At 41.3% G+C, this 26,696-nt stretch overlaps 1 protein-coding gene and 1 non-coding gene across 2 annotated transcripts in view; both read left to right on the plus strand.

Annotated features, from left to right (window-relative positions):
* DNER (delta/notch like EGF repeat containing) overlaps positions 1–26,696 on the plus strand; it is a 426,443-nt gene that overhangs the window by 295,118 nt on the left and 104,629 nt on the right. The window contains exon 7 of the mRNA XM_008259280.3: positions 3,433–3,546. Coding sequence (XP_008257502.2) covers positions 3,433–3,546 — 114 coding nt within the window. The remainder of the gene's footprint in view (positions 1–3,432; positions 3,547–26,696) is intronic.
* LOC127490117 (U1 spliceosomal RNA) lies at positions 14,870–15,032 on the plus strand. Its single transcript, XR_007920857.1, has one exon. It is a non-coding gene; the product is annotated as a U1 spliceosomal RNA (small nuclear RNA).

Here is a 26,696-nt window from a genome sequence, read left to right on the forward strand (position 1 = left end):
GCAGGTTAATAATTAATTCCACTGATGATTTCATTTCAGTAGTAGAATTATTACATCATGTGGTAGTCCTATTTTGAGAAACCTCAATAGTATTTTCCACAATGGCTGTTCCCTTTTTTCCACATCTTCACCAAAACTTATTATCTTTTGTCTTTTTGTTAATAGCCAACCTAACTGGGGTGAGATGATGTCTAACTGTGGTTTTGACAATGATTTCTCTGAATATTAGTGATAGTGAATATTTTTTCATGTACACTCTGGCCATTTTTATGCCTTACTTGAGAAATGCCTGTTTAAATCTACTGCCCATTTTTATTTATTTATTTATTTTCTTTTTTTTAACTTTTATTTAACGAATATAAATTTCCAAAGTACAGCTTATGGATTACAATGGCTTCCCCACCATAACGTCCCTCCAACCCGCAACCCTCCCCTTAACCACTCCCTCTCCCCTTCCATTCACATCAAGATTCATTTTCGATTCTCTTCATATACAGAAGATCAGTTTAGCATACATTAAGGTAAAGATTTCGACAGTTTGCTCCCACACAGAAACATAAAGTGAAAATTACTGTTTGAGTACTAGTTATAGCATTAAATCACAATGTACAGCACACTAAGGACAAAGATCCTAAATGAGGAGTAAGTGCACAGTGACTCCTGTTGTTGACTTAACAAATTGACACTCTTGTTTATGGCATCAGTAATCACCCTAGGCTCTTGTCATGAGCTGCCAAGGCTATGGAAGCCCCCTGAGTTCACCGACTCTGATCATATTTAGACAAGGCCATGGTCAAAGTGGAAGTTCTCTCCTCCCTTCAGAGAAAGGTACCTCCTTCTTTGATGACCCATTCTTTCCACTGGGATCTCACTCATGGAGATCTTTCATTTAGTGTTTTTTTTTTTTTTCCCCCAGAGTGTCTTGGCTTTCCATGCCTAAAATACTCTCATGGGCTTTTCAGCCGGATCCACATGCCTTAAGGGCTAATGCTGAGGCCAGAGTGCTGTTTAGGACATCTGCCATTCTATGAGTCTGCTGTGTATCCCGCTTCCCATGTTGGATCGCTCTCTCCCTTTTTTTATTCTATTGGTTATATTTGCAGACACTAGTCTTGTTTATGTGATCCCTTTGGTTCTTAGTCCTATCATTATGATCAATTGTGAACAGAAATTGATCACTGGGACTAGTGAGATGGCATTGGTACATGCCACTTTGATGGGATTGAATTGGAATCCCCTGGTATGTTTCTAACTCTACCATTTGAGGTAAGTCAGCTCGAGCATGTCCCGAATTGCACATCTCTTCCCTCTCTTATTCCCACTCTTATATTTAACAGTGATCACTTTTCAGTTAAGTTTCAGCACTTAAGAAGAATTGTGTATTGATTACAGTATTCAACCAAAAGTATTAAGTAGAACAAACAAAAAAAGTACTAAGAGGGATAACATATTAAGTTGCTTATCAACAGTCAGGGTGAGGGCTGATCAAGTCACCATTTCTCATAGTGTTCATTTCACTTTAACAGGTTTCCTTTTTGGTGCTCAGTTCGGTGTCACCTATCAGGGAGAACAAGTGGTATTTGTCCCTTTGGGACGGGCTTATTTCACTCAGCATAATGTTTTCCAAATTCCTAACAGGGATCACTTTTCAGTTAAAATTTAAACACCTAAGAATAATTGTGTGTTAATTACAGAGTTCAACCAATGGTACTAGAACAAAAAAAATACTAAAATGGATAAAGTATTACATTGTGCATCAACCATCAGGACAAGAGCTGATACTGCCCATTTTTAAATTGGACTGTTTGCTTGCTACTGAATTTAGTTCTTACATGGAGTATTTATTAGCCATCTTTCAGATGTATGACTTGTAATTACTCCTCCCGTTCTGTAAGTTGTCTCTTCACTCTCTTGAGGATTTCCTTTGCTGCGCTGGAGCTCTTGAGTTTTATGAAATCCCATTTATCTATTTTGCTTCTTTTCTGAGCTTTTGGAGTCTGATAAAAAAAAATCTGCTGATTGCAATGTCCTGCAAAGGTCTCCTCCATGTTTTCTTCTAGTTGTTTCTGGTCTTCTGTTTAGATCTGTGATCCATTTCGTGTTGTGTTTGCATGCGGTGAGAGATGGGTGTAGAGTGCGGTATCAGGACTCACTCTTCTGCACGTGGATACAGTTTCTCCAGTCCTCATTATTGGAAAGACTCCTGAACACAGTGCCCTCTCTTTCGTTTTGAATCTAGAGCTTTCATTTGAAAGTGTATTCTTAATACAGTGTTTTAATCTTAAAATACACTGTCATGGGATAGATTTTTATGCTGGTATTGGATATTTATTCCATAGGCTTTTCTGGTCCTGTTCATGTATTCATGAGTCACCTGGAACCCCTGGATTGTTTTAAAGCAAAGGTTGTAGAACAGTAGGGTGCAAATGTTTGTCTTCCATCCACAATCTATAATATATGCTAGTTAGGCAGGTAATTGAAGCTCAGACAAATCATTTCTTACCTAATATCATTGGTTTATTTTTGTAAATCTCAGATTCAAGTAATAATGACAGCCTCTCTGAACTACTAATTCAGGAAGATAAGTTTTTCTGTAGTTAAAACCATCCTAGAGATATATAAAATGTTACAGGATGATTATAAATGTGTAGAAAATACCTATGCATAAAACTTTCTGAGAGGGATTATCTCAAGGGTATTAATGGTCCTGTCGCTCAAATAGCATGACTAAGGGCACCTTTTTCTCTCATTATTTTAAGTCTTGTATTTATCCCAAATATTCCTCCATAATCCACTTTCTTTGATTTCTCACTTTAAGATAAGAAATATGCTAGCTTGTTATTTTTTAAACTTGTCTCTGTGGCAGTCTTTGTTTTCAAAACGGATAAAAAAATCTGGAATTTATTTAAACTTTTTGGCTTCACAGGTGTTCCAATAGATTTACATCCTTATTTCCCATCCCATGTGTGTGATTATGTTATTATCCAATAAAATCACCATGGGAGGCTTGCTTTACTGAGAATTTAGTTGGATTTGTGACTCAAATAAGTATTGAGGATAATGTATTAACGTGCTTAGCATTATATATATGCCACAATCTCTTTATCTTTGGAATGAAGGGAGAGAGTGCAGAATTAGCACAGATGGTTCTTCCAGCTCTAAAATATTACAAATTAGAAGTTTTAATACCTAGCCATTTTTCTAATGCTTTTTACAATAAACAGTTTGAAAAATAAATGATTTTTTCAGTTGTGATTCTAAACTGCTATAATTATTTCTAACTGAAAACTAAATTAGATCAAGAAGTGGGTGGGGGGTTAGGTCAAGGTTGCTGCTTTCTTTGGGCAACACCATTGGAGTCCATCAGTTCGTGGGGTGGTCATAGTGGCTTTAAGATAACGCTTTATAAAATGTACATCTTGTTTTATTCAGGTTACACTGGACAGCTTTGTGAATCCAAGATTGATTATTGTATCCTGGACCCGTGCAGAAATGGAGCCACCTGCGTTTCCAGTCTCAGTGGGTTCACCTGCCAGTGTCTAGAAGGTAACTCTTATTTATTACTTCAGGGCCACCTTTCATTTTCATTAAGGCTTAAACTGATCAGTTTTGTACTTTAAATTTCTGAAAAACTCTGCACAAGAAAGCTTTCCATTTATAAAGCACAAATAGAAGATAGTCCCCTTGTTTTCAGCTCTCTGCTAGGGTAACCTGAAAGTTATGTTTGCATATTAGCTATGCTCTCAGAATTGCTGTGCTTTTTATTTTCACATTGAGAAATGGATAGCTACAAAGAAGCAGAATCTCTTTCGAATGGTGAAATTCTACTTGTTAAGATTCCTATTTCTTTAAATTGTTTGGTTTTTGATACATGAATTGGTTTTTGATACATTCACATAAAAGGATTCAATATGAAATTCACCTGCTTTTGTATTTAAATCAACTTGACAATGTCTGTGAAAACTCAAGCCACATATTTAGCATCTTTAGGGCTACTTTTATTTTACGAGAGAGTTTTACTGTTAGTTTCATAGCTGCACCCAAAGAAAGCAGGCAGATAACCTCAGCTAGCAAGCTGGTGTTCAGGAATGAGTTTGTCCTTTAAGGAAGTTTTGTTCCATTTATGCTTGGAGGGATATTATGGGAGGGATTACTTTAAACCTTTAATGATATAAGAATAACATGATATTAGAGGTTTTTCTCCTTAAGACCAGCTTGTAAGCTCCTGATCCACAAAAGTGACTTTGACAACTACAAGAAATAGAGTCATACCCTGTGCAGAGATTAAACGTAGAGCCCGAGTGCATCAGGGGACTTTTCTGCACTAAAAATTACCCTGAATGGCCCTGCTTGAGAAGCTGGAGGAAGGCAATGGGCCCTCCTGGTAACTCCAGTGCTCAGCACTGTGCCCTGATCAGCCACTTCATATTCTTTTAAGATACTCACATCCTGTATCTGGTTGCCAGCATTAGGGTCCTGGGTCTACTTCTGATTCCAGCTTCCTGCTGGTACATTCCTTGGGGAGCAGTGGTGATGACTCGATTGGTTGGGTCTCTAGGGTCCCTGCCTCCCATGTGGGAGACTTGGATAGAGTTCCTGGCTCCTGGCTTTGGCCTGGCCCAGCCCCACATGTTGTGGGCATTTGGGGAGTGAACCAGTGAGTGGAAAATCTCTGTCTGTTTGCCTTTCCCACTTGGGTGTAGGGGCCCGAGCACTTGGGCCATCCTCTGCTGCTTTTCCAGGCACATTAGTAGGAAGCTGGATCAGAAGTGAATCAGTCAGGACTTGAATTGGTGCCCAAATGGGATGCTGGCACTGCAGGTGGCAGCTTTATTCTCTACTCCACAGCGCTGTCCCAGAGAGAGAGAGAGAGGAGAGAGAGAGATCGATCTTCTGTCCACTGGTTCACTCCCCAGATGGCTGGGGCTAGGCCAGGCCAAAGCCAGCACCAGGAGATTCTGCTGGATTTCCCATGTTGGTGACGGGAGCCCAAGTACTTGGCCATCTTCTGCTGCCTTCCCAGCTGCATTAGCAGGGAGCTGGGTTGGAAGTGGAGCTGCTGGGACAGGAAATGGCGCACTGCAGGCAGTGATCTAACTGTGCCACAGCACTGGTCCCAAAAATGATTTTTTAAAAATGTTAAAGCATTAGATGTCAATCACAGAAGGGCAGGTTGTTGTCTCTTGGGCAAGGGCAGGGGTGAGATGGCTGTATCCCCCCTACCTCCAGCTGTCTCTTGTCTAGCTGTGTATGCTGGAGATGAACACGTTACCATGGTGATGGGGTCTCATCTATTTGCTCTTCTTTTGCAATGCAAGCTCCACTCTCTTTGCTCAATAAGAAAACTTGGAAACATCACCCAGGCTGATTTTTGAGCACTTAGCAGCAATCGTCATTTGCCTGTGAACACTTGATCATTCCTTTGGTGAACAGGCTACCACCTAACTCTGGCTGCAGGATTTGCCATTAGTCAAGGGCAGGCTTCAAGGCCAAAAGGAAATTGAATGGGAGTTTGGTAAAAGAGCTTGGACAAATCCAATGTGTTTTGTTTTTATTGCTTTGATTATTACCAGAAAGTTAGACTCCGAGGCTCAGGGAAGCAGTGATTTGCATACCACCAAGCTGGTAATAAAGGACGGCCTTGAACCCTGGGATTCTGTTTCTGCTCATACTTCCTTTCCCAGGTTAACAGAGATTGCTCAGCACTTCATGTGTGCCAGGTGCTGGGATGGGATAGTGGATATGACACAGCTCCTCCCACACACGGATGTGAGGGGCCTTCATGGAAAAGGCATCTTATGAAAGAATTGTGCACAGATTTCAAAACCTTTTTTGCATCGAAATAAACTTATAATTCCACTTTGAACAACCTTTTTGATGTACCCTCATGTATGTTGACTTCTTAGGAATGGAAGGGTAGGATTTGAAACAGAGAAGCTGATGGGTTTGAGAGGTCTTTGGCAGGGGCTGGAGAAGGATGGGATGTGAACAGGGGGCAGAGTGAGGGAGCCCATTTGTGGCTTCTGTGATTTGGTAGTTGGTTGTACCATTGATGGAAAAACAGAAAATGGAGAAGAGCTCTATTTTGGAATTGAATATGGGGGACCCTTGGGAGGTTTAGATGGAGACGTTAGCTGGACAGATGCTGTATGAATCTGGAAGACGTCTGGGCCAAGTGCAAACACAGAGTTGTTGGCCTATAGATTGTAATTTAAGCCTTGGGTATCCACGGAATGGTTTAAGGACCCTTCTCTTCCTTTCCTGTCCGTGGCCCATCAGTGCCCTATCAGTTCCTCTGTGCTGCCTGGATAGAGCCGAGAGAAAGGTAATGCTCTGAAATTGAAGACAGGATAAAGACAAATTTCTCAACAGTCTGTCTCAGAAGACTGTCATTCAGAAGCTGCTCTCCCAGGGAAGAGAGGAACTTGGTGAGCATTTCAAGGGATTCCTAGCAATGTTCTGGCTTCTCAGCTGCGGCATGGCACTGATTTTAAGGTGCCTGGCATTCTTAAACAGCCTCTCTCACTGGCCTGTTCTGGTGTAGTAGTTAATATCTGTAAAACACTGTGTCCTTCGGATCCTTCTCACATCTCACCTTGCTATGTTGTTGCAGCAAGTTTGAAATTCAGATCCACAGAATGTTCTAGAGTTATGAGTCAGCCACTGCTCTTTGCCACCTCCTTTCTACCATGTTGCCTTTGGATGTTTGTGTTGATTCTGTTCTGTTTCCCTGTGTTATCCATTCTAAGAGAGAAGTGTATTTACTTATCTTTCTGCCCTTGCCTACTCCAGATGCCCTATTTATAGGTAGTGTTTTCTATTCCCAGGAGTTTAATTAATATTTGGTAAATAACTCAATTATAAAACCCAACAATTTGGGACTGGCGCTGTGGTGTAGTGGGTAAAGCCACTGCCTGATTGCTGGCATCCCATATGGGTGCTGGTTCAAGTCCCAGATGCTCTACTTTCAGTCCAGCTCTCTGTTATAGCCTTGGAAAGTAGTAGAAGATGCCCCAAGTCCTTAGGCCCCCCACACTCATGTGGGAGACCCAGAAAAGGCTCCTGGCTTTGGATAGGCTCAGCTCTGGCTATTGTGGTCATTTTGGAAGTGAACCTGCAGACGGAAGACCTCTCTCTCTCTCTCTCTCTCTCTCTGCCTCTCTGTAACTCTGACTTTCAAATAAATAAATAAATCTTTAAAACCTAGGAAATACATACTATTAATATTTCCACTTACCAGATTGGGATACTGAGGCCTGAAGCCACACAGTTCATAGTGAAAACCCAGGCATGTTGGCTTCTGTGCTTGCACCCACTGTCTGTGATGTCTCTAAACACGTATGTTTTTAAAGATAAATTCTATGATGCTTATTTATTTAAAGATTATCTTTTTACCGTCATCATGATTAAAAAAAGAGGCAAGGTGTTTGGGTTCCAAAATTTCTAAATGCCCCCACTACTTAAGTCTGAAGAAGCAAGAAAATCTTTCTTTTCTGTCTTGCATGTGTGTGTGTGTGTGTGTGTGTGTGTGTGTCTGTAAGTGCAGTGAAATCCTTTTACAACAGTCTCTTCCAGAGCAAAAAGCGATTAAAATTGGATTTACCCTCTGGTAGCACTTTCAACGCTGGGTGTCCACATTATGGCTCTTTCCCCTCCTTCTCACCTTCATCCTTTTCTTTTCAAAGATCTTTCTCCATCTCATCTGGGCCAGGCCCTCCGAGGTTGGATTCCTTCCTGGCTACTATGTCTGACTCCTGGCTTCTTTTTAGCCCCTTTCCCAAGGTTCAGAGTGAGTCATTGAAAAGATGGCTGTGCAGTCCCAATCTCTCCTGCATTCCTTCTGGGGCTGTCTGTTCTCCCACACAGAGATTTTTCTCATCAATGTCTTGTGTCTTGTCTTTGAATTTCTACTTCACTTTCCCTGGATCCATACTGGAGACGTGTACTTTCAGATTCTGGTTCCAGTGGGGGTGATTAGAGTGCCAAGTAAAAACATCACAAGTATTTCCTTGCTTCCACTTTATGAAATGAGAGTAACCACACCAAAGGTAAGTATTCCGAGTCTGGTGTCATTGCTCATGCACCTGCCATGCACCCTGGGAGTTATCTCAAAGTTTCATTTAGAACTTTGAGATCCTTAAATTTTTCAACTAAATGCATTTTAATTCTGAAGATGTCTAATTATGTATACTTACTATCACTGCATATTGATATTTAAATGTAGGAGTATATTTAGACACGCATATAAATAAAAGCTGAATACTAATATCCAGACATCATCTTTACTTCAGCATCTCAACTCGTATTCTTGCACACTAGAAATTTAAAGTAGAACACCGCATACATTCATAAAGAAGAAAAAGAAAGCCATTGGTTGGCACCTTCAGCAATGAAGGACATTTGTTGGAGCTGGGAGTGTGACCGTTCACATCAGAATAGAGTGCACCTGATACAACAGAACCACCAACTACAGAGGCCTAGAGAAACCCGAGACCAAAGGGAGAATCTCATGCACTATTTGAGAAAGTATCATTTTATGCAGTGCATTCACAAACAGTTACGAGAAGACACTACAGTTACCACTAATGGTAAGGTTATGGATGCACAGTGCCTTTGCACCAGTCAGCACGAAGGCACGTTTTGCAGTCGGGTAAGTTTGGACATGTTTCTTTCAGTCCTGGAACGATTAGAATTCAGCATTGGATGTGTCAGCCGTGGAAGCCTCTGTGACCGCATGTGAAGAGCTGGTGCCTTTCTCTGGCCTGGAGATCACCTGACTTCATTCTGGGCCCAGGGATGCGGCAGTAGAACAAGTGGTTGTAGTTGGTCCTCAGGGTTGCCTTGCGAAGGTTGGAAGTCTGGAGCTGCCTCTTTTGACAGGCTCTGTCTCTCCAAGACATATTCTTCTCATACATAACACAAGGGAGATGCTAGTGCTCGCCTCGTAAGCTGGTGTGAAGAGTAGAGACCCCTTAGCTCTGTGCTTCACAAAGAGTAAGTGCTGAATGTTAGCCCTTGTGATGAAGATTCTTGATTAAGCGTATCACTTTAAATCATATAAGCAAGTCCTCAGTTTACTTCTTCCAGTCCTTGTTTCCACGTGGTAAAATGAGGACTGACCCATCCACATTCCCATTGAGGAACCCCATTCCTAAAAGTCTTTGGTTCAAATATATCAGCTTTAAGAGCTTCCTACTGAGTCAATAAATCCATCTTGCTTCAAGTAATGTTTGCAGAGAAAAATTTTCTAACCTCTGAGTGACTCCAGGGCAAGCCTGCAGTCTGGCCCAGAGGGCCCATGGGTTAAATCCCTTGCAATAAGCACCCAGGATTTATCCAAACCATTTTGTTTTTCCTGCGTTTCATAGCCTCGAGTAATCTAGTCCTAGAAAGCCTTTTGTCCAACTCAGATTTCACTGGCAATGCTTTCCATCTTATATGGATTTACAGCAGTAACAACACACGGAAGTTATCTCACAGATAATGTGCATGTTCATAAACTGGGCGTGTGACACGGTAAGGCTCTGGGAGTGATCCAATTCTGGGCATAGAGATTTTGGTTTCTTTTTTTCAGTATCCTTATGTATGTGATCTTACTGAAAGCACTCTCTTAGGACCGTAGGAAACTGCATGTCTTTACATAAGAAATGTGCAACACGTCCTCGTAAAATTAACAGGCCTGGAGAACATGCCATTCTTATTCTTTTAGAATTTGGCACGTCCCTAAATCACCACTGTATTTAGGAATACAGAGATCCCTGAAGATCCCTGAGATCCCTGAAGTTCCAAGTGGTATTTAGTTTAATTTCTTGGAAGCAAAGTAGGGTATTAAGACATAGTAAGTGTAAGTAAAATTTTATTTCTCTGTTTGGTGCATGATGATTATTTTTTGTTTTATAACTGTACATTTATCTTTTCTTTATTCCTTTTTTTTGGTCTTTTTCACATAGTGTGATTTCTCTGAGATTGTTTAAATAAAAACTGCACAGAATTTTGTTTGCTTGCTTTTTTTCCATTAGCAGTAGGAGCAACAGCTGCACTAACTCTTAGTGAATGACTAAATCTTCTCTTTGTCATCCTAATTTTTAATGAGTAACTGGTCCTGTCACTCAGCTTTACCTCCAGTAAATGGTTTTTTTTGGGAACCATTCTAACACCCAGTTTAGTGCTGGCAGGTGGCAGTCAGAAGTTGTCTTAATGAATGGTGAATGAATGAATGAATGAATGATTGTATCTTGATGCTTTTCCTTTTAAAAAGAGGTCGAATATACCTACCAGATAGACACAAAATTCAATTTCTTATAATGTGTGTCCAGATCTGCACATGACAATCATTTAGCTTTACTATAACTTTTTACCTTTAAAAATTCAGATATCATGTTCTTGTTTCTTGTTTTTTTTTTTTTTAAAGGGTTTATTTCTAGCTTTTTTTTAAGTGTGTGTGTGTGTGTGTGTGTGAGAGAGAGAGAGAGAGAGAGAGAGGGAGAGAGAGAGAGAGAGAAAATATGTGGAGAATGCACTTCCATCTGCTAGTTCACTCCCAAAGCCAGAAGCCAGGAACTTAATTCAGGTCTCCTACTTGGGTGGAGGAACCCAATTGTGTAAGCCATTACCACCACCGTCCAGGATCTGCATTAGCAGGAAGCTGGAGTTAGGAGCCAGAGCTGGGACTTGAACTCAGGTACTATGCTATGGGCAACAGATATCTTAATGGCTGTGGTGAACAGACACCTGTTACTTGTTTTTTTAATGGCTCATAGTAATAACAACAGCATCAGCAGTAAGCATCACAGTAATGATGGTACCTAATATTTGTTAGGTGTCTACTGTATGCTAAGCAATTGTTTAGCACTGTCAAGTTACTATCAAGCGTAATTTAGGAGTCAGCTGAGGTTCAAGTAGAGTTGGAATTTGTGTTTAATCATGCACACTAGATGACCTTGGAGAAGTTTCTTAAATTGTCTATGCCTTATTTTCCTTACCTATGGAGTGAAGGTAGTATTAGTACATACCTAATGGAACGATTATAAGGATTAAAGAACCCATGCACATACAGGGCTTGGAACAGCGCCCATAGAGAGTAAATGAGGAACACACGTCCCTATTTGCTCCTCACAACAGCTTCACAAGGTGGTAGATGTTATACATGGTGGTAGATATTATCATACCCCTTTATAAATAGGGCTGTTAGGTCCTAGGGGACCCAAGATGTAAACCCAGGTTTGTCTGACTCTGAAGTCCATGTTCTTTCTGCTGCCCCGACTCCTCTGCGATCAAGTTCTGCCCCCTGTGACTGTGATTGGGGCATCCTTTTCTATCCACTTCTCCTCGGGAGCTCTGGGCTCCTTGTGGGCAGCGGTGCTGATGTGTTTTTGTGTCCTTAGAACACCTAGCCCTTAAGTACAGATGAGACATTTGTTGATTGAGTGAATGAGTCAATATCTTGAAACTGTTCCACAGTAACATTGTATAGAAGTGAGAACTCCTGTATAACCGAGATGGAATGTTCGCTAGAGTAAGCAGGTGGATCTCGCTGGCTAGACTCAGTAAAGCCTGCAGGAAGCAGGGCCTCAGACACTTGAGATTGCTTTCAGTGCTGGGGTCATCTGGAGACATGGGCAGGGTTCTTATCCAGAATTTGGGGATCCCCTTCTCTGCCTCTCTTCTTTTCTAGGGCCTTCCCTCATTCGTCATGGTGCATCTGGCCTGGGCTCCTTCCCAGGTTCCCCCATTCGGAAAGAGCAGGTTGAGTGCTGTGTCTCAGCCTCCCTTTACCTAGTCCGTGGGGTGGGTCCCTCAGACAGCAGTCTCACCCTGCACTGGCTGCTGCCCCATATGCTGACCACACTCCAAAGCCTGTCCACTTTGCTTCATTTTCCAGAGCCTTGAGGGAGTTGCTTTTAGTTTTCTTTTTGTCTGGGGTTTACAGTTGTCATTTGCGGGAAAGTCTCTTTGTTAAAAGCTTCCTTCTCCACACCAGAAGCAATCTTCAATACACAGGATCCTTTCCAATGAAAATATAAGTATCCTAGGGGTGAATATAATTTCCCTGTCACAGAAGTATCTGCTTACAGACACCCATCATTAGATCACAACCGTGGAGGAAGATGAAGTAAAATTTCTATCTCTAATTTGTGCCAGAATACCATGGGCCCTGAGCCACCTTCTGAACTATTTAGGCCTCAGTTCCTGTTCCTGGGAGTATCTTTAAGTGGATGCAAAGGGATCCAGGCCTGAGACAAAGTTGAACACAATAAAGTCATAAAGTAAAAGAATGTTTTGGTAATTGTATTATCATATTTTATTTTTAATTAAATAAGCCTTTTTTTTGGACCATGTTTTTCCAACCCAATTCCATCTGCTAATATCCTATTTATAAAAGGAAGCTGAAGATAGATGCTTATGCTTCTCCCTAGTTAATGTAGCCCAGTTTTTGAGATATTTTCCTACCACTCTTCTCGCCCCAATTATATTTGGTTATAGTTTCTATGAATAGTTGGTCATTTTTATAGTACCTTCTTCACTTTCAACTCCCAAATAGCAATGCCTGCAGTCACCATGACCCAGGGCATTCACCTGGATGATCTATTTGCCACTTCTCTTTCCACTGCATTTGACACAGTCCACCCTTTTGTGATGGCCTAAGAGTGTATGTAGCACTTTAAATAACTTCTGTAATTTTTACACGACTATGAAAGGAACCTATGCTCAAATGAGCTCAAAGCAAAACAATCCCCATAATCCCATCTACAAGAGAGAACTGCTTTAAATTTTAGGTGAATATCTTTGAAGCCTCTCTTTTTAATGTCCTTTTCAGAAAGCTAAAATTGGATCTTACCCTAACTCTCTTTGATAATGAGTTGCTTTAACTGGATGTTTTCCGAATGTTCTTCCATGAGTTATCTTTGTTAAGAACTGTCAATGGCCACACTTTATTCCATCATACAAATGTGGTATAATGCATGTATGGGACTAAAGGCTTTATCATTCACATACTATCTGTTGGCTCATTACCCTTGTGGCAGTTCTGTGGTGGTCACAGGGCTTCGTCGTGAATGAGACAGAAGCCTCATGGTCATGTGGAATAGCAGCTGTCAGACAGAGTGGACAGTGTGATTGGGATGGAGCAGGTGATAGAGAAGAGGGACTCTCATCCTGTAAGAGAACTGGAGCGAGAGTCCGGAAATGTTCCAATGGAAGTGGTGTTTACGTGGGCCTGGAGCATGTATAGCACCCGGAGGAAGAAGTTAGGGCTGCAGGCACAGAAGGGACTCTCCAGGAAGACACAGTGCACAGCTTGTGTGAGGTCGGGGAGGAGCTGGGGCGGCGGGGTGGCATAATTGAGGGACATGATGAAGTTGCAGGACATGGTGGAGGAAGATCTACAACTAGAGAGAAGTAGGAGTCAGCCCAGGAAGGTCTTCAAACACCAAACCGCAGGGATTGGAAGGCCCTCGAGAGTGTGGGGAAGGGCACCATGAGAGGACTTACCGGGAAAGAGGGGAACTGCAACACGCAGGAGAAATCATTGTGGTGGAAGGAGAATGAGTGGATGGAGTGAGGACAAGAGTTAGAGAAACCTCATAGGAATCTGATCCAGGCATTTAGGGGAGCTGTCATGGCAGGTGCAGTTCAGGTGGTGACAGTGGAAATAGAGGCAGATGTGGCTGTAAAAGAGGGAGGAGGCCAAATCATCTTTGGGCAAGTTTTGGAGAACTTTGATGGATGGGGTGCTATTGAGTGGCAAGTTAGCGTGAGACAGAGTGATCCTTCTGAGACGTAGGTGGTATCTTTTCATTGCCCTCCTGTCAAACTTTGGGCAGTTTCCCAGCCCAAAGGTGATGCAAGGCCAATGTATCCCTGACTACCTCTCCAACTTCTTTTGTTCTTCACAGTGACTTAGAACTTGTCCTCCAGGGGGCGCCATTCACCTTATACTTGGCACCCAGCGCTCCCTTTGTGGGGAAGCTTCTTCCTCTGGACTTCACGTGGCCCTCCCCTGTCTCATCAGTTAGGTCTCCCGGGCTGCAGTGTTTACCAGCGCTCCCATCAGTGTCTGCCTTCTCTATCTGCTGCAATACCAGTAGCACTATTGATGATTCTACCTGCTTTATCTGTTTCCCTCACCAGGATGTGAGGCCTTGATGTAGATAGATGTGTGGTTGATCTCAAGTGGTATAGGTTAGATAGATAAATACCTAAAGGAAAATAGGAAGCTTCTGACCAAACTTCTAAGTTTCCACTGTTAACAACCGTTTACTTTTTTGCTATATAACTATATACCTCAAGTAAATTTATCTTTTCTACCCTTTCGTCTATTTATTCTAAACTAGGGAAAGTTGCTGTAACATTCTTCAGTGTTTTTCCTAGTAATTTTTCATTTTCTTGTCTTGGTTCTAAATTTGTCTTTCTCTTTCTGCTAGGGAAATGTCCTTAAGGTATATTTTTCTTCAAATTTATTCTCTTAAAAGTTGAAAGTTACATTTTAAGTACAATCCTATTGGGTGTCTTTTGTATCTGATAGTTTGGTAATTGATTTTCCTAGATATTCTTCCTACTCTTTATCTTGCATAACTGTCTGCTTTCTTTGAACAAGAACAAATGTGGTCCTAATTAATTTTTCCATAAACATCAGCCAAAATCCCTCCTCTGATTCTATCATTCCTTTTCTTTGCCTGCTGAGTCAAACCTCAGGCTTTCTTTGAGTTCCAATGCAAAAATCCAACTTTCCAGTGAGATTTTGCTGACCTGTGCAGCTCGTAGTAGTTAGAGCCACACTTGGACCTGGTACCACACACACTGATCCCCAGCTGTCAGCCTGGGCTGCCCCTCCAAGCCACAAGTGTTTGCAGGAATTAAAATGACTTCAGTACTTACCTGGCAGGGGAGACACCATGAGCATGAATGCGGTTTTCCCAGGGCGAGGCTTATCCGTTGCACTCTGATGTGCTGACCCTTGCTATTTCCCCAAATGTGGGAAACTCGACTGCATAATTTGTGGTAGCGAGGGACTGTGTTCACACTTTTCCCTGAAAAAAATGATGATTTCAACTTGTACCCTCATCATCTCAGATATGGCTTTTTGATTTCCCCTACTAAAGATTGAGCCCTCTGAAAGTCAAGATTCTACCTTCTTCTTCATACTTTAAGCCAATCAGCAGAAAACTTAGACAAACTGAATTTTCTGCCTTCATTTTGATTCACTGATTATTCACTCAGAGCACCATAATAAAATCATCAAATAGTCATCCCTTTCACATTCCCTCATTGTAAAATCCAAAACACAGCCCACGTTTATCAATCCACTATTTCTTTTTTGAGAATCTGTTTATTTTGTGAGACTAATATTCCTAAAGTCAAAACTAGGTGAAGACAAAAACATACAAAATAAGGGAAACCAATCTTATGAAATCAAGCAAAAACAAAATAGATCAGATACTTACAAGTCAACCTCATATTTGTATTGTGTAACAAATCTGTTAGTATGTGTCCTCTGTCATCCTTCCCTCCACCCATCCACCCACCATCCACCTACCCACTTATAATGCAAGCCTCCTATAACACAGGCATTATGCTGGATGGTGAGGATTAGTGATAACAAAAAGCAACATGGCTCCTTCTCCAGGATTTACCGTCTTACTGGGGAAGGGAGACAGATGATGGACAGGTAAAGCAATACATAACTATGTCATCACAAATTAACTCAAATGCTATGAAACTAGTGAGTTAGGGTACTGTGCTATTGAATAAGAAAGGGATATGCAACTAGACTGGGGTGATCAGCAAGGAGCTATCTAATGTTTAAGCCAAGAATTAAAATGCAAGAAGGATCCAGCTTTGTAAGCAGCCGGGAACGGGGACTCCCAGGCAGTGGAAATGGCTCCAGATGGGGAATGGCTTCTTATTTCTGGGAACTGAAAGGAGGCCTGTGGAGCCACCTTCTGAAAAATGAGCCGTCAGTCAGGGTGAAGCATTAGAAGGAAGATGTGTTTTGTTCTAGGATAATTGGAAGCCATGATAATATTTCTATTTGGTGATCATTCTGTTGCTGTTTGGACAGTTGGTTATAGGGGTAAGATAGAGTCCAGTATCTCATCAGAGGAAAATATTATAATAGAGGAGAAATAATTGTGGCTGTCATTAGGATGGTGGCAGCAGAGGTGGAACAAAGCACTTGGGGCCATAATATGTTTTGGAGGTAGGATCTCTAAGATCCACTGATGGGCTGGATGTGGGAATTGAGAGGAGACAAAGTAGTATGACTCCTTCTGACTTGAATTATTATTATTTAAATTTTAAGTTCCTGTGCATATCATTTTTACATGGAAATGGTCTTTATTAGCAAAATTGCCACTATCACTTTATTCCACATTTTCCCTGATTAATATTGCATAATTTTCTGACATTTAGATAGCTTTCTAATAATACATAGAATTACTTCATTGTCTTGCAATTTAAAACCTTCCAGAAATGTTTTAACCTTCCAGAAATGTTTTGTTTTGGCCACAAATACCTAATTTCTATAATAGGTATATCTCAAAGATGTTTTCTTTTTATTTACATAATAAATATTCAGTAGGCATATTCATCTAAATATTGATTTAAATGCAAAATTTGAAGGAATAATCAGCTATCTAAATTACAGTTTTTGGCCGGCGCCGTGGCTCAATAGGCTAATCCTCCACCTTGCGGCGCCGGCACACCGGGTTCTAGTCCCGGTCAGGGCGCCGGATTCTGTCCCGGTTGCCCCTCTTCCAGGCCAGCTCTCTGCTGTGGCCAGGGAGTGCAGTGGAGGATGGCCCAGGTGCTTGGGCCCTGCACCCCATGGGAGACCAGGAAAAGCACCTGGCTCCTGGCTCCTGCCATCGGATCAGCGCGGTGCGCCGGCTGCAGCGGCGGCCATTGGAGGGTGAACCAACGGCAAAGGAAGACCTTTCTCTCTGTCTCTCTCTCTCACTGTCCACTCTGCCTGTCAAAAAAAAAAAAATAATAAATTACAGTTTTTGGCATTAACCCCTTATTCCTTAGATTCCTTTTCCAGTTCTATTTCTAGTTTTATTCATTAATATTTTCTTAAGAAATTAATTTTATTTGTTTAAAAGACAATGAGTAAGTGAGTGCGCTTCCACTGGTTCACCCTTCAAATGCCCACTGAAGCCAGGAGCTGGGCACTCAATCCGGGTGTCTCATGTGAGTGGCAGAGACTCCTACTTGAGCCTGTACCTGCTGCCTCCCAGGGTGTGCATTAGTAGAAAGCTAGACCTGGGACTGGAGCTACCGTTCAAATCCATGCACTCTGTTGTGAGATAGGAGTGCTCAAGCAGTGGTTTAACCATTGTGACAAACACTACCCTCTATTTTGTTCCTTTAATCTTTCATTCTTTTCTAAACTGTTCCTTTGTTGCAGTCAGTTCTTTTAAGTCTCTTGGCTGCTGACATTGCTGCCATGTGTTGGAGTCAGTCTTTCCTTGGAGCTTTTGTGTTTTCTTTCCAACATTCCTGATGTTCACCCTCTACGCATCACTTGAACTGTTCCACCCTAGAGATATTGCTATGTTTGTTATTCTCTCTACATTTTTGGGTAGCCTTATCAAACAATTTTTCATTTTCTACCCTTCAAGGAAAATTGCAAATCCAAAAATATTTGCTTATTAGCTCCAGTTAGGACTATATAATTCTATATAATTCTTCTATTATGTTCATCTTTTAGCCACTCGAGAAATACTACTATTATTTTTATGACTTATAGTACTCCATAAACCATATTCTGTTTGCTTTCTATCTATGAAGCTACTTCAAAACATATGTGGGGGCGGCACTGTGGCTGACTTGGTTGATCCTTCACCTGTGGCACTGGCATCCCATATGGGTACCAGGTTCTAGTTTTGGTTGCTCCTCTTCCAGTCTAGTTCTCTGTTGTGGTCCGTGAGAGCAGTGGAGGATGGCCCAGGTACTTGGACCCCTGCACCTGCGTGGGAGACCAGGAAGAAGCACCTGGCTCCTGGCTTAGGATTGGCGGAGTGCTGGCTGTGGCGGCCATTTGGGGAGTGAACCAATGGAAGGAAGACCTTTCTCTCTGTCTCTCTCTCTCACTGTCTATAACTCTACCTGACAAATAAATTAAAAAAAAATATGTGAAAAATGGGATTACAAAGTAAACTTATCTTGGTGCATAAATTTTTGAAATCATGTGTATTCTTTCTATAATGTGCGTGTTCATGAACTTTTTGCAGATCCTTCTTATAGCTCCTAATAATTTTGGAGTTTACGTGTACCTAGGCATGTACTTGAACATGAATGTTTAATTTTGTTTTCCAATCCTCTTGCCTTTTCCACCTGGTTCATTTGTTTTGCATATTCTGCAAAGGGAATTTTCAGATCATTTACCTTAAAAGATCATTACTGATGTAGTCATCAGTCAGAACTCTTAAAGAATTATATGGCTTAGTCTGCCCACTTGTGGAGTCTGTATTTCGTATCAAAGTGTCTGAGTTTCAGTCTCACTCTGCTCCTGATTCCAACTGCCTGCTAAGGTGCACCCTGAGACGCAGCAGATGACGGCTCAGGAACTTGAGTCCTCGCTACCCACATGGGAGACCTGGATTGAGTTCCTGGATCCTGGGCTTTTGGAGAGTAAACTTGTGGATGGGTGCTCTGCTTCTCAAATAAAAATTATTGTGATTTTTATGTTGTTATAAAGAGAAACTTTAGCAAGAGTTAATCTGAAATTTCATTTTGAGAGCATACCATTGTGTGGGAATGTGAAAAGCAGAGAGATTCTTGGTATTGGACATGGAGTTTAAAACTCTACATATAATGTGTGTCTGTATATAGGCATTGAGGGAGGAGAATGTTGGAGGATGGAGAGAAGTGAAAGAGGACAAAGGTCTTGGTCCATTTGTAGAATGTTTCTCGGGAAGACAAGATCTTTCCTGGCTGAGTCCCAGCTGCAGCTCACCCATGACCTTTTCCACCTTGTGTCATAAAATACCTTTTTATCACACTCACGGCTCTGCCCTCCACTCTGGACATTCAACACAGAAATGTGCTTTGTACCAATCTGTGACTTAGCTTCGACTTTCAGACTCCTCTATTTTGGCAGAGGAAATCAGACTCACATAACACTCTATCTGAGTTTGGAATCACTTACGTAGGTGTTATTTATGTATCTCACTACTGAATGTACTTGGTTTCTTATCTGGCCTACGGTTTAATTTTTGGAACTGTGTAACATTCAAGCTTTCTATTTATTATCAGTATAATGCTTACATTCCAGTTGTGATTCAAAATTTCAAAAATTAGCCATTAACACACCTGTAACATGAAATCTGAGGCAAAGACCCACATTGTCCTAAATCTGCTTTTGATCGACAGATTTGTAGACCACGCCTACACCTGTTGCCATGTTGACTTTTAATTTGATATCTGAGTTACTTTTAAAATGACATGATTTTTGTAATGGATTGATAGCATATATATATACCCCTTAGGACTCAAGTTTCATAATTACATTAAAATTTATCTTCCATGTGATAGTGGAAATACAGAGACCCAGTAGGCTAATCAAGCACGGGACATTTGTGCCAATGCAGAGTACAAAGTTTCTAATTGCTAAGTAATTTAAGTTTTCTAAAACTGTCTTAAATTAAGGAATCTATGACAGTGGTAGATTTAATCTTGCTGCAGTTTCTTATGCCATTGTGGCACCTTCTGCTTGTCAAGAGCTTTTAAATAAACTCTCCTCTGTGAGGCAGCATATTGTACAAGACTTAAGAGCTCAGATTTAGAGTGAGATCTCAGTTTGAATCTTGCTTTTCCTGTTCACTAGTTCAGTGTTCCTAGATTAGTTCCCTAAATCAAGTCTCTAAGCCTTCATCTGTAAAAGTGGAAAATGGTAGACTCTATTTGAGCCAGTGGATGTGATAAATGAAAGATAATAGCTACCAATTGCTCAGCATGGTGTCTGAGTGAGTAGCCAGTAGCGATTTGTTATTACTTTTAACACTGTGTATCCTCCTCTTTCTCCTCCTCTTTCTATTAGTACAAATGTAGCCACTTGATGCACAGGGATGTGTTCTATTACTCACATTTTTAACAAATGAGGAGTCCAAGACATATAAAAATTAATTACTTGATTGGGCTGGCATAGTTTATCAATTAGAATTTTGTTTGGTTACAACCAATAGACACCACAAATAATTGGTACTGTAGTCAGTCAATTTGGGGAGAATTAATCTTAATAAAATTAAGCTTTTGAATTCATGAACATGGTGTATCTTCTCATTATTTGGGTATTTTAATTTTTTTAATAAATGCTTTCTAGTTTTATGTGTAGAGACCTTTTGTTTAGCTTCTGTTAAATTTATTCCTACTTTGTATTTTGAATACTATTAAAATTTTTAAGAATTTCTAGTTATTATTAGCATATATAAATACAATTGGATTGAAAAAATAAATAAATGCAATTGGTTTCTGTGTATTGACTTTGTCTCCTGCTTTATTTATAGGCAGGGACACAACTCTGTCAGATTTTTGCAGTTGTTAGATTTGATCACGTAACAGAGGCTGACTGCTAGGTTAGGCTCCTTCCAATTGCTTTATTCACAAACTATGAGGATACAGGCAACTGAAGAGTTCTTCAGAGCCACTGGCAAAGGAAGGAGAATCAGACACTTACTGTATACTATATGTCCTCTTGTTTCTGCCTAGTAGAGGTCAGTACCACTTTGCACATAAAGAAGTTAAAACAAAAAATGATTAAGTGTGCTGCTAAAAGTCACACTTCTAATGAGAAGAGTTGAGCTTTGGTTTGGGGCTCTGCCTTCTTTGTGTTATAAAACTCTGTTCCTGCTTCTCCTCAGGTCATCTAGGGTGTGGCTGAAGCCCACGTGAGTCATTTTCAAAAGGGTGTCTTATGAATAAGAGGATAACAATTGCTTGGGGGACAGAATGAAATAGAAACTTTACTAGACAAAGCAGTAGCGTTTTCAAAATTGACTCAGCTTCCTCTTACTCCTTGTGCTTACAAATGTTACAGTTGTCCCATGTGTGGCCTTGAACTGTCTTTTTGTTCTGTTCACTTGCCCGAAGTGGTAGCATTAATGAATTCAGTTCCCACCCGCATGCATGTGACTGCATCTGTGTCCTCTGGTGCATACCTCTCTCCTGAGCACTAGGTCTGCATTCCCCAGTCACTACTGACCTCTACTCTCATCCACCAAGCTGGGCTCATACCTCTCAGCCCTGTAAACAGAACCTTCTCCCCTGCTTTCCATTGCAGTTGGTCACACCACCGTCTGCATTGTTCCCTGCTTCTGGAAACCAGGGAACCACATTGTAATTAAAGCTGCTGCTTATTGAACTCTTAACTGTTGGAGCGTCCCTATGCCAAGAATTTCACACCAGTTTTGCTCTTAAGCTTTGTGAAAAGTATACATTGTAGATGTTAATATCTCCATTCCAGAAATTCAGAAGCAGTGGTCAGGGTACTTCTAGCCTAAGGTCCCACAGTTTAATGGACTGAGGTGGTATTTAATGCCAAGTCCCTTCAGATCCAAAGTCCATGCTGTGTCACATTAAGTCACACGAAGAAGTCACCGTACATGACTCACAGACATGTTTTATTTGAGAAATGATTTGTTAATACTTTAAAGTAGAAAAAGGCTCAACAAAAATCTGTTTTTCAGACTTTTCTTGAAAATTTGGATCATCTGATACCTAGCTCCATATTTCCAGTGGGGTGCAGGTGAATGGTGGCCACACCCTTTGGATGGGAATGCTTTCTCTAGTTTGCTCAAGTACTTGTCACACCTATTGTGAAATACGTGGCCTGTTCACCTGATCAGCAGTGTCCACTTGACTCCTGCTGGCATTTGGGGTTTTCACTCCTGAGCTCTGTCCACTCTCTCCTGCTTCTGCAGGTTGCTGGTCCCTGAATTGGCATTGTTACTTATAAAATCATTCTCCACTTTAGCTGTGTTCTTTGTCCCTATTGCTACCAACTGGCCGTCACAACCTCTCACCTCAGTTACTCTGCTAAACACTTGGTGCCTGCTTCCAGTCTCAGCCTGCTCTGATTCACCTTCCAGACTGCCTAGAATTAGGACTGTTTTTTTTTTTTTAATGTAAACAGATGGTGTCCACTGACCTTGGAATGAAATGCACTCTTTTTTTTTAAGATTTATTTTATTTATTTGAAAGACAGAGTTACAGAGAGAGGTAGAGACAGAGAGAGGGGTCTTCCATCTGCTGGTTCACTCCTCATATGACTGCAACAGCCAGAGCTGAGCCAATCCGAAGCCAGGAGCCAGGAGCTTCTTCCAGGTCTCCCATGTGGGTGCAGGGGCCCAAGAACTTGGGCCATCCTCCACTGTCTTCCTGGGCCACAGCAGAGAGCTGGATCAGAAGAGGAGCAGCTGTGACCAGAACCGGCACCCATATGGGATGCCAGTGCTTCAGACCAGGGCTTTAACCCACCGCACTGCAGCGTCGGCCCTGAAATGCACTCTTTAGGAAGGTTATGAGACCATCTGCGATCTGGCTTCCTGGTAGTGCTTTCCCTGGTATTCACGTGCCACACTTCTCTTGGCTTTACTGAAATATTGGGGCTCCTCAAAGTCATAACCTTTATTTCTCCGTTTTACACACTTTTATTTCTACTTGGAATAGTGCATGTAGATTTTTTTTGTAGATTATATTAATGTTTACAACTGTATGTGTAGACATGTAACTAGAGTGATTGCCTTCTAAAATTCATTTTTTCTTTTATTTTGACTTGATCAATAATTCTCCTATTTCTGCTATTCTGCTTCATAGAATAAATCCTAGTTATGCTTACACATCAGAATATTGTCTTAATTGGTTCTTCTGTGCAGTAACAGTAGACAGCTTGGGCTTTGTGTCCCAGCTCTGTCATCTACTAACTATGAAGACTTTAAAACTTTTATTTTTTTTCAAAAGGCAGAGTAGGGATGTAGGGATGGAAAGAAAGAGGGAGAGAAGGAGGGAGGAAGAGAGAGAGAGTGAGAGACAGACAGACAAACAGACAGAGAGACAGAGACATTTTCTGTCTGCTGGTTCATTCTCCAAATGGCTGCAATGGCTGGGTCTGGGCCAAGCTGAAGACAGGAGCCTGGAACTCTGTCCAGGTTTTCCACATGGGAGAACTTGGTTTATCTTCGATTTTATTCCCAGGTGCATTAGCAGGTATCTCTATCAGAAGTAGAGCAGTTGGGGCTGGAACCAGTGTCCATGTGGGAAGCCACGGTTGCAGGAGGTGGCTTAACCTGTTGCACACAACAGCGGCCCCTGACTACTTAGACTTCAGCAGGGCTCTTCACATTTTTTTTTTCTTGTCTGCAAAGTAGGGATACTGATAGTTCTTTCATCCCACTATTACAGCGAGGTTAAAGGAAATAATTCACATAAAGGCACATATTATCCCCCAGTGAATGCTAGCTGTTACTGTAATTATTATATTTTTTATTCTATTCATTCATTTGCCCAACACTGGCCTGGAAACAGTTCTAGGAAATTTGATACCTGTCTTTTTAGAACCCACCATATCTTTATGAATAAGATAATTTCAGTCCTTTTTCCAGGTGAGACTATGGAAGGTTAGAGAGGTAGGGACTTGCCATGGTTGCCCAGTTTGCTGATGGTGGTAGATACAGAATTCCAACCCAAGGATCTTGAGTCTTGCCTCCTTGTCTCTTTGTGCTCCCTGTTATATGCGTTTTCTTGGGTGGCCATCACAAAATATCACAGACTGGGGGGCTTAACCAACAGAAATTGATTTCTTACTGTTTTGGAGCTGGAAGCTCAAGATCAAGGTGTTGGCATGGAGACTACATAGATGCATATTTAACTAATATTCAGTTCTTCCACTGGGCTCTAGCAGTTCTAAGTGTTTGTTTCATTTTTATGCTCCAAATTAGGCTTTAGCTTCTTGTTTCTAGATTTTTTTTTATCCTTGATCCTTTATAAATATTCTTTCAATCAAATTCACATCTTAATCTCAAGAGGGTTTTCAAGGGCTCTGTTCCTGTGATTAACTCTCTTTGCTGTGTTTCCTGTTGCCTCCTGTGGCCATTAGTTCAGTTCTACTTGAAGAAAGGAATCTAAGTGTTCTCTTGAAGGTGATTTCTGCTTCTGAGCCTTAAAATTTAGAATTTTGTATTCACCTTGAGCTGCTGTTTCAGCTGAACTTGTACCTTACTTGGGCATAGATTTTTATCATGAACTTGAATTTCTTAGAAAAAAATCAGTAGGTCTGCAGAATTAACCTAGAATTCTTTTTTTTTTAGGTCATAAAATCTTGAGCCCCTCTAACTGAATGTAAGCTGTGAGTTGACCTAGTGTCATATCCAATGATGCTATATTTATAATAAGCAAAGTAAAGGGACCATTCTTATTTCAAATGGCTGTGTTGCGTTTTCTAGACCTAGTGAAGAATTATTTTTACTTTGTTCTAAAATTAAGAGAGTTGAGCTATTAAATCCTAACATGTTTGATAGTGATAATAGTACATAGTGGTATCACATGTGGACAAATGTTTCGGCATCTTCTTGTCAACATGAGTAAGCAGAATACATCTCATAGAAGATGGATTTATATCCAGGCTAGGATACCACAAGGCTCTTTACAGAATTTAAATGTTGCTAAAACTGATTATATGCGAAATTTTTTGTATGATTCTAAAAATTGGATTCCCTGTCTTTTTTTCTGGGTGTAAGTATGTGTGCATATATATCTTTACAGGCATATAAATACTTATATATAATATCAATATATGTACATATACATGTACCTACGTACCAAGTTGACTATGCCAATTTATGGAGTGGTGATTCAGAGAATTAAATTTTATAGAGTTGTGCAGCCACACTCACTATCCCATGCTGGAACATTACCATCAACCCCTTTGCTGTCAATACTTCTTTCAACTCGAACCACAGGCAACCACAATCTGTGTTGATCGGGGATCTTTCTCTGGACATTGCTTGTGTCTGGCCTCTTTCACCCAGCATGGTATTTTGAGACTTCTCCATGTTGAAGCAGGTATCAGTCTTCAGTCTCTTCTTATGCTGGCTGGTATCCATTGTTTGGCTATGCCTCTTTTTTAAAAAAAATTATTTCCTTATTTTGAAAGTCAGAGTTACAGAGAGGGAGACACACACACACACACACACACAGAGAGAGAGAGAGAGAGAGAGAGAGAATCTTCTATCTGCTGGTTCACTCTCCAGATGGCTGCAACAGCCAATGCTGGGCCAGGCTGAAACCAGGAGCCAGGAGCTTCATCTGGGTCTCCCACATGGTATCAGGGACCCAAGTATTTAGGCTACTTTCGCTGCTTTTCCTAGGCTGTTAACAGGGTACTGTATTGGAAGTGGAGCAGACGGGACATGAACTGGAGCCCAGATGGGATGGCAGCTTTGCTGGTAGCAGCTTTACCCACAATGCCACAGCGCCAGGCCCTGTGCACTTTCGTTTATCCTTTGTAATAACTGACTTTGTAAAGAAAGGGTATATACTCAGGAAAACTATGAACAGTGGCTACTTGTGGAGAAGCAAATGGGGACAACAGGTTGGGGACGTTTTTCATTGATTTTGATTTTATGTGTTCTTAATTTTTCAATTTGGGATTGTGTCTTATGTATTAAAGCAAGATAAGGAATATGTTCCCCTAGAATGCATGCAAACAAGGGGAAAGTTTTTTGCTGATAGAAATCCTACTCTCCTTTAGGTAATCACCATTCATTTGTGGCTGCCTAAATATACTTATGTGCAGTATATACATATGCACCCGTGTAAGCAGTCATATTTTATATTTCAGCAAAAATGAAATCACAGGACTTAATAGTCTAACCCATGGTTACCAAAGCTAAGAAAACAAACTGATGAAATCTTTACTTAATATATACTAAACCGATCTTCTGTATATAAAGATAATTGAAAATGAATCTTGGCCGGCGCCGCAGCTCAATAGGCTAATCCTCCGCCTTGTGGCGCCGGCACACAGGGTTCTAGTCCCGGTCGGGGCGCCGGATTCTGTCCCGGTTGCCCCTCTTCCAGGCCAGCTCTCTGCTGTGGCCCGGGAGTGCAGTGGAGGATGGCCCAAGTGCTTGGGCCCTGCACCCACATGGGAGACCAGGAGAAGCACCTGGCTCCTGCCTTCGGATCAGCACGGTGCGCCAGCCGCAGCGTGCCGGCCGCGGCAGCCATTGGAGGGTGAACCAACAGCAAAGGAAGACCTTTCTCTCTGTCTCTCTCTCTCACTGTCCACTCTGCCTGTCAAAAAAAAAAAAAAAAATGAATCTTGATGTGAATGGAATGGGAGAGGGAGTGGGAGATGGGAGGGGTGCAGGTGGAGCCGTACTTTGGAAATTTATATTTACTAAATAAAAGTTAAAAAAAAAAAAAGAAAACCAGTGTCAGTGGCCTCGTCGGGTTGATCAGTGCACAATACAGAAATGTTAAAATCTACGTTCTCCCTCTTTTAGTTAATACATGCAAACCCTGTCAGGTTGATCAGTGCACAATACAGAAATGTTAAGACCTACGTTCTCCCATTTTAGTTAATAGGTGCAAACCCTGTCGGGTTGATCAATGCTCGATACAGAAGTGTTAAGACCTACGTTCTCCCATTTTAGTTGATACGTGCAAACCTGCTTTGGCATCTGTTAAGCCCCTGT

This window comes from Oryctolagus cuniculus, chromosome 3 (genome assembly GCF_964237555.1).
Source record: "Oryctolagus cuniculus chromosome 3, mOryCun1.1, whole genome shotgun sequence".
NCBI lineage: Eukaryota > Metazoa > Chordata > Mammalia > Lagomorpha > Leporidae > Oryctolagus > Oryctolagus cuniculus.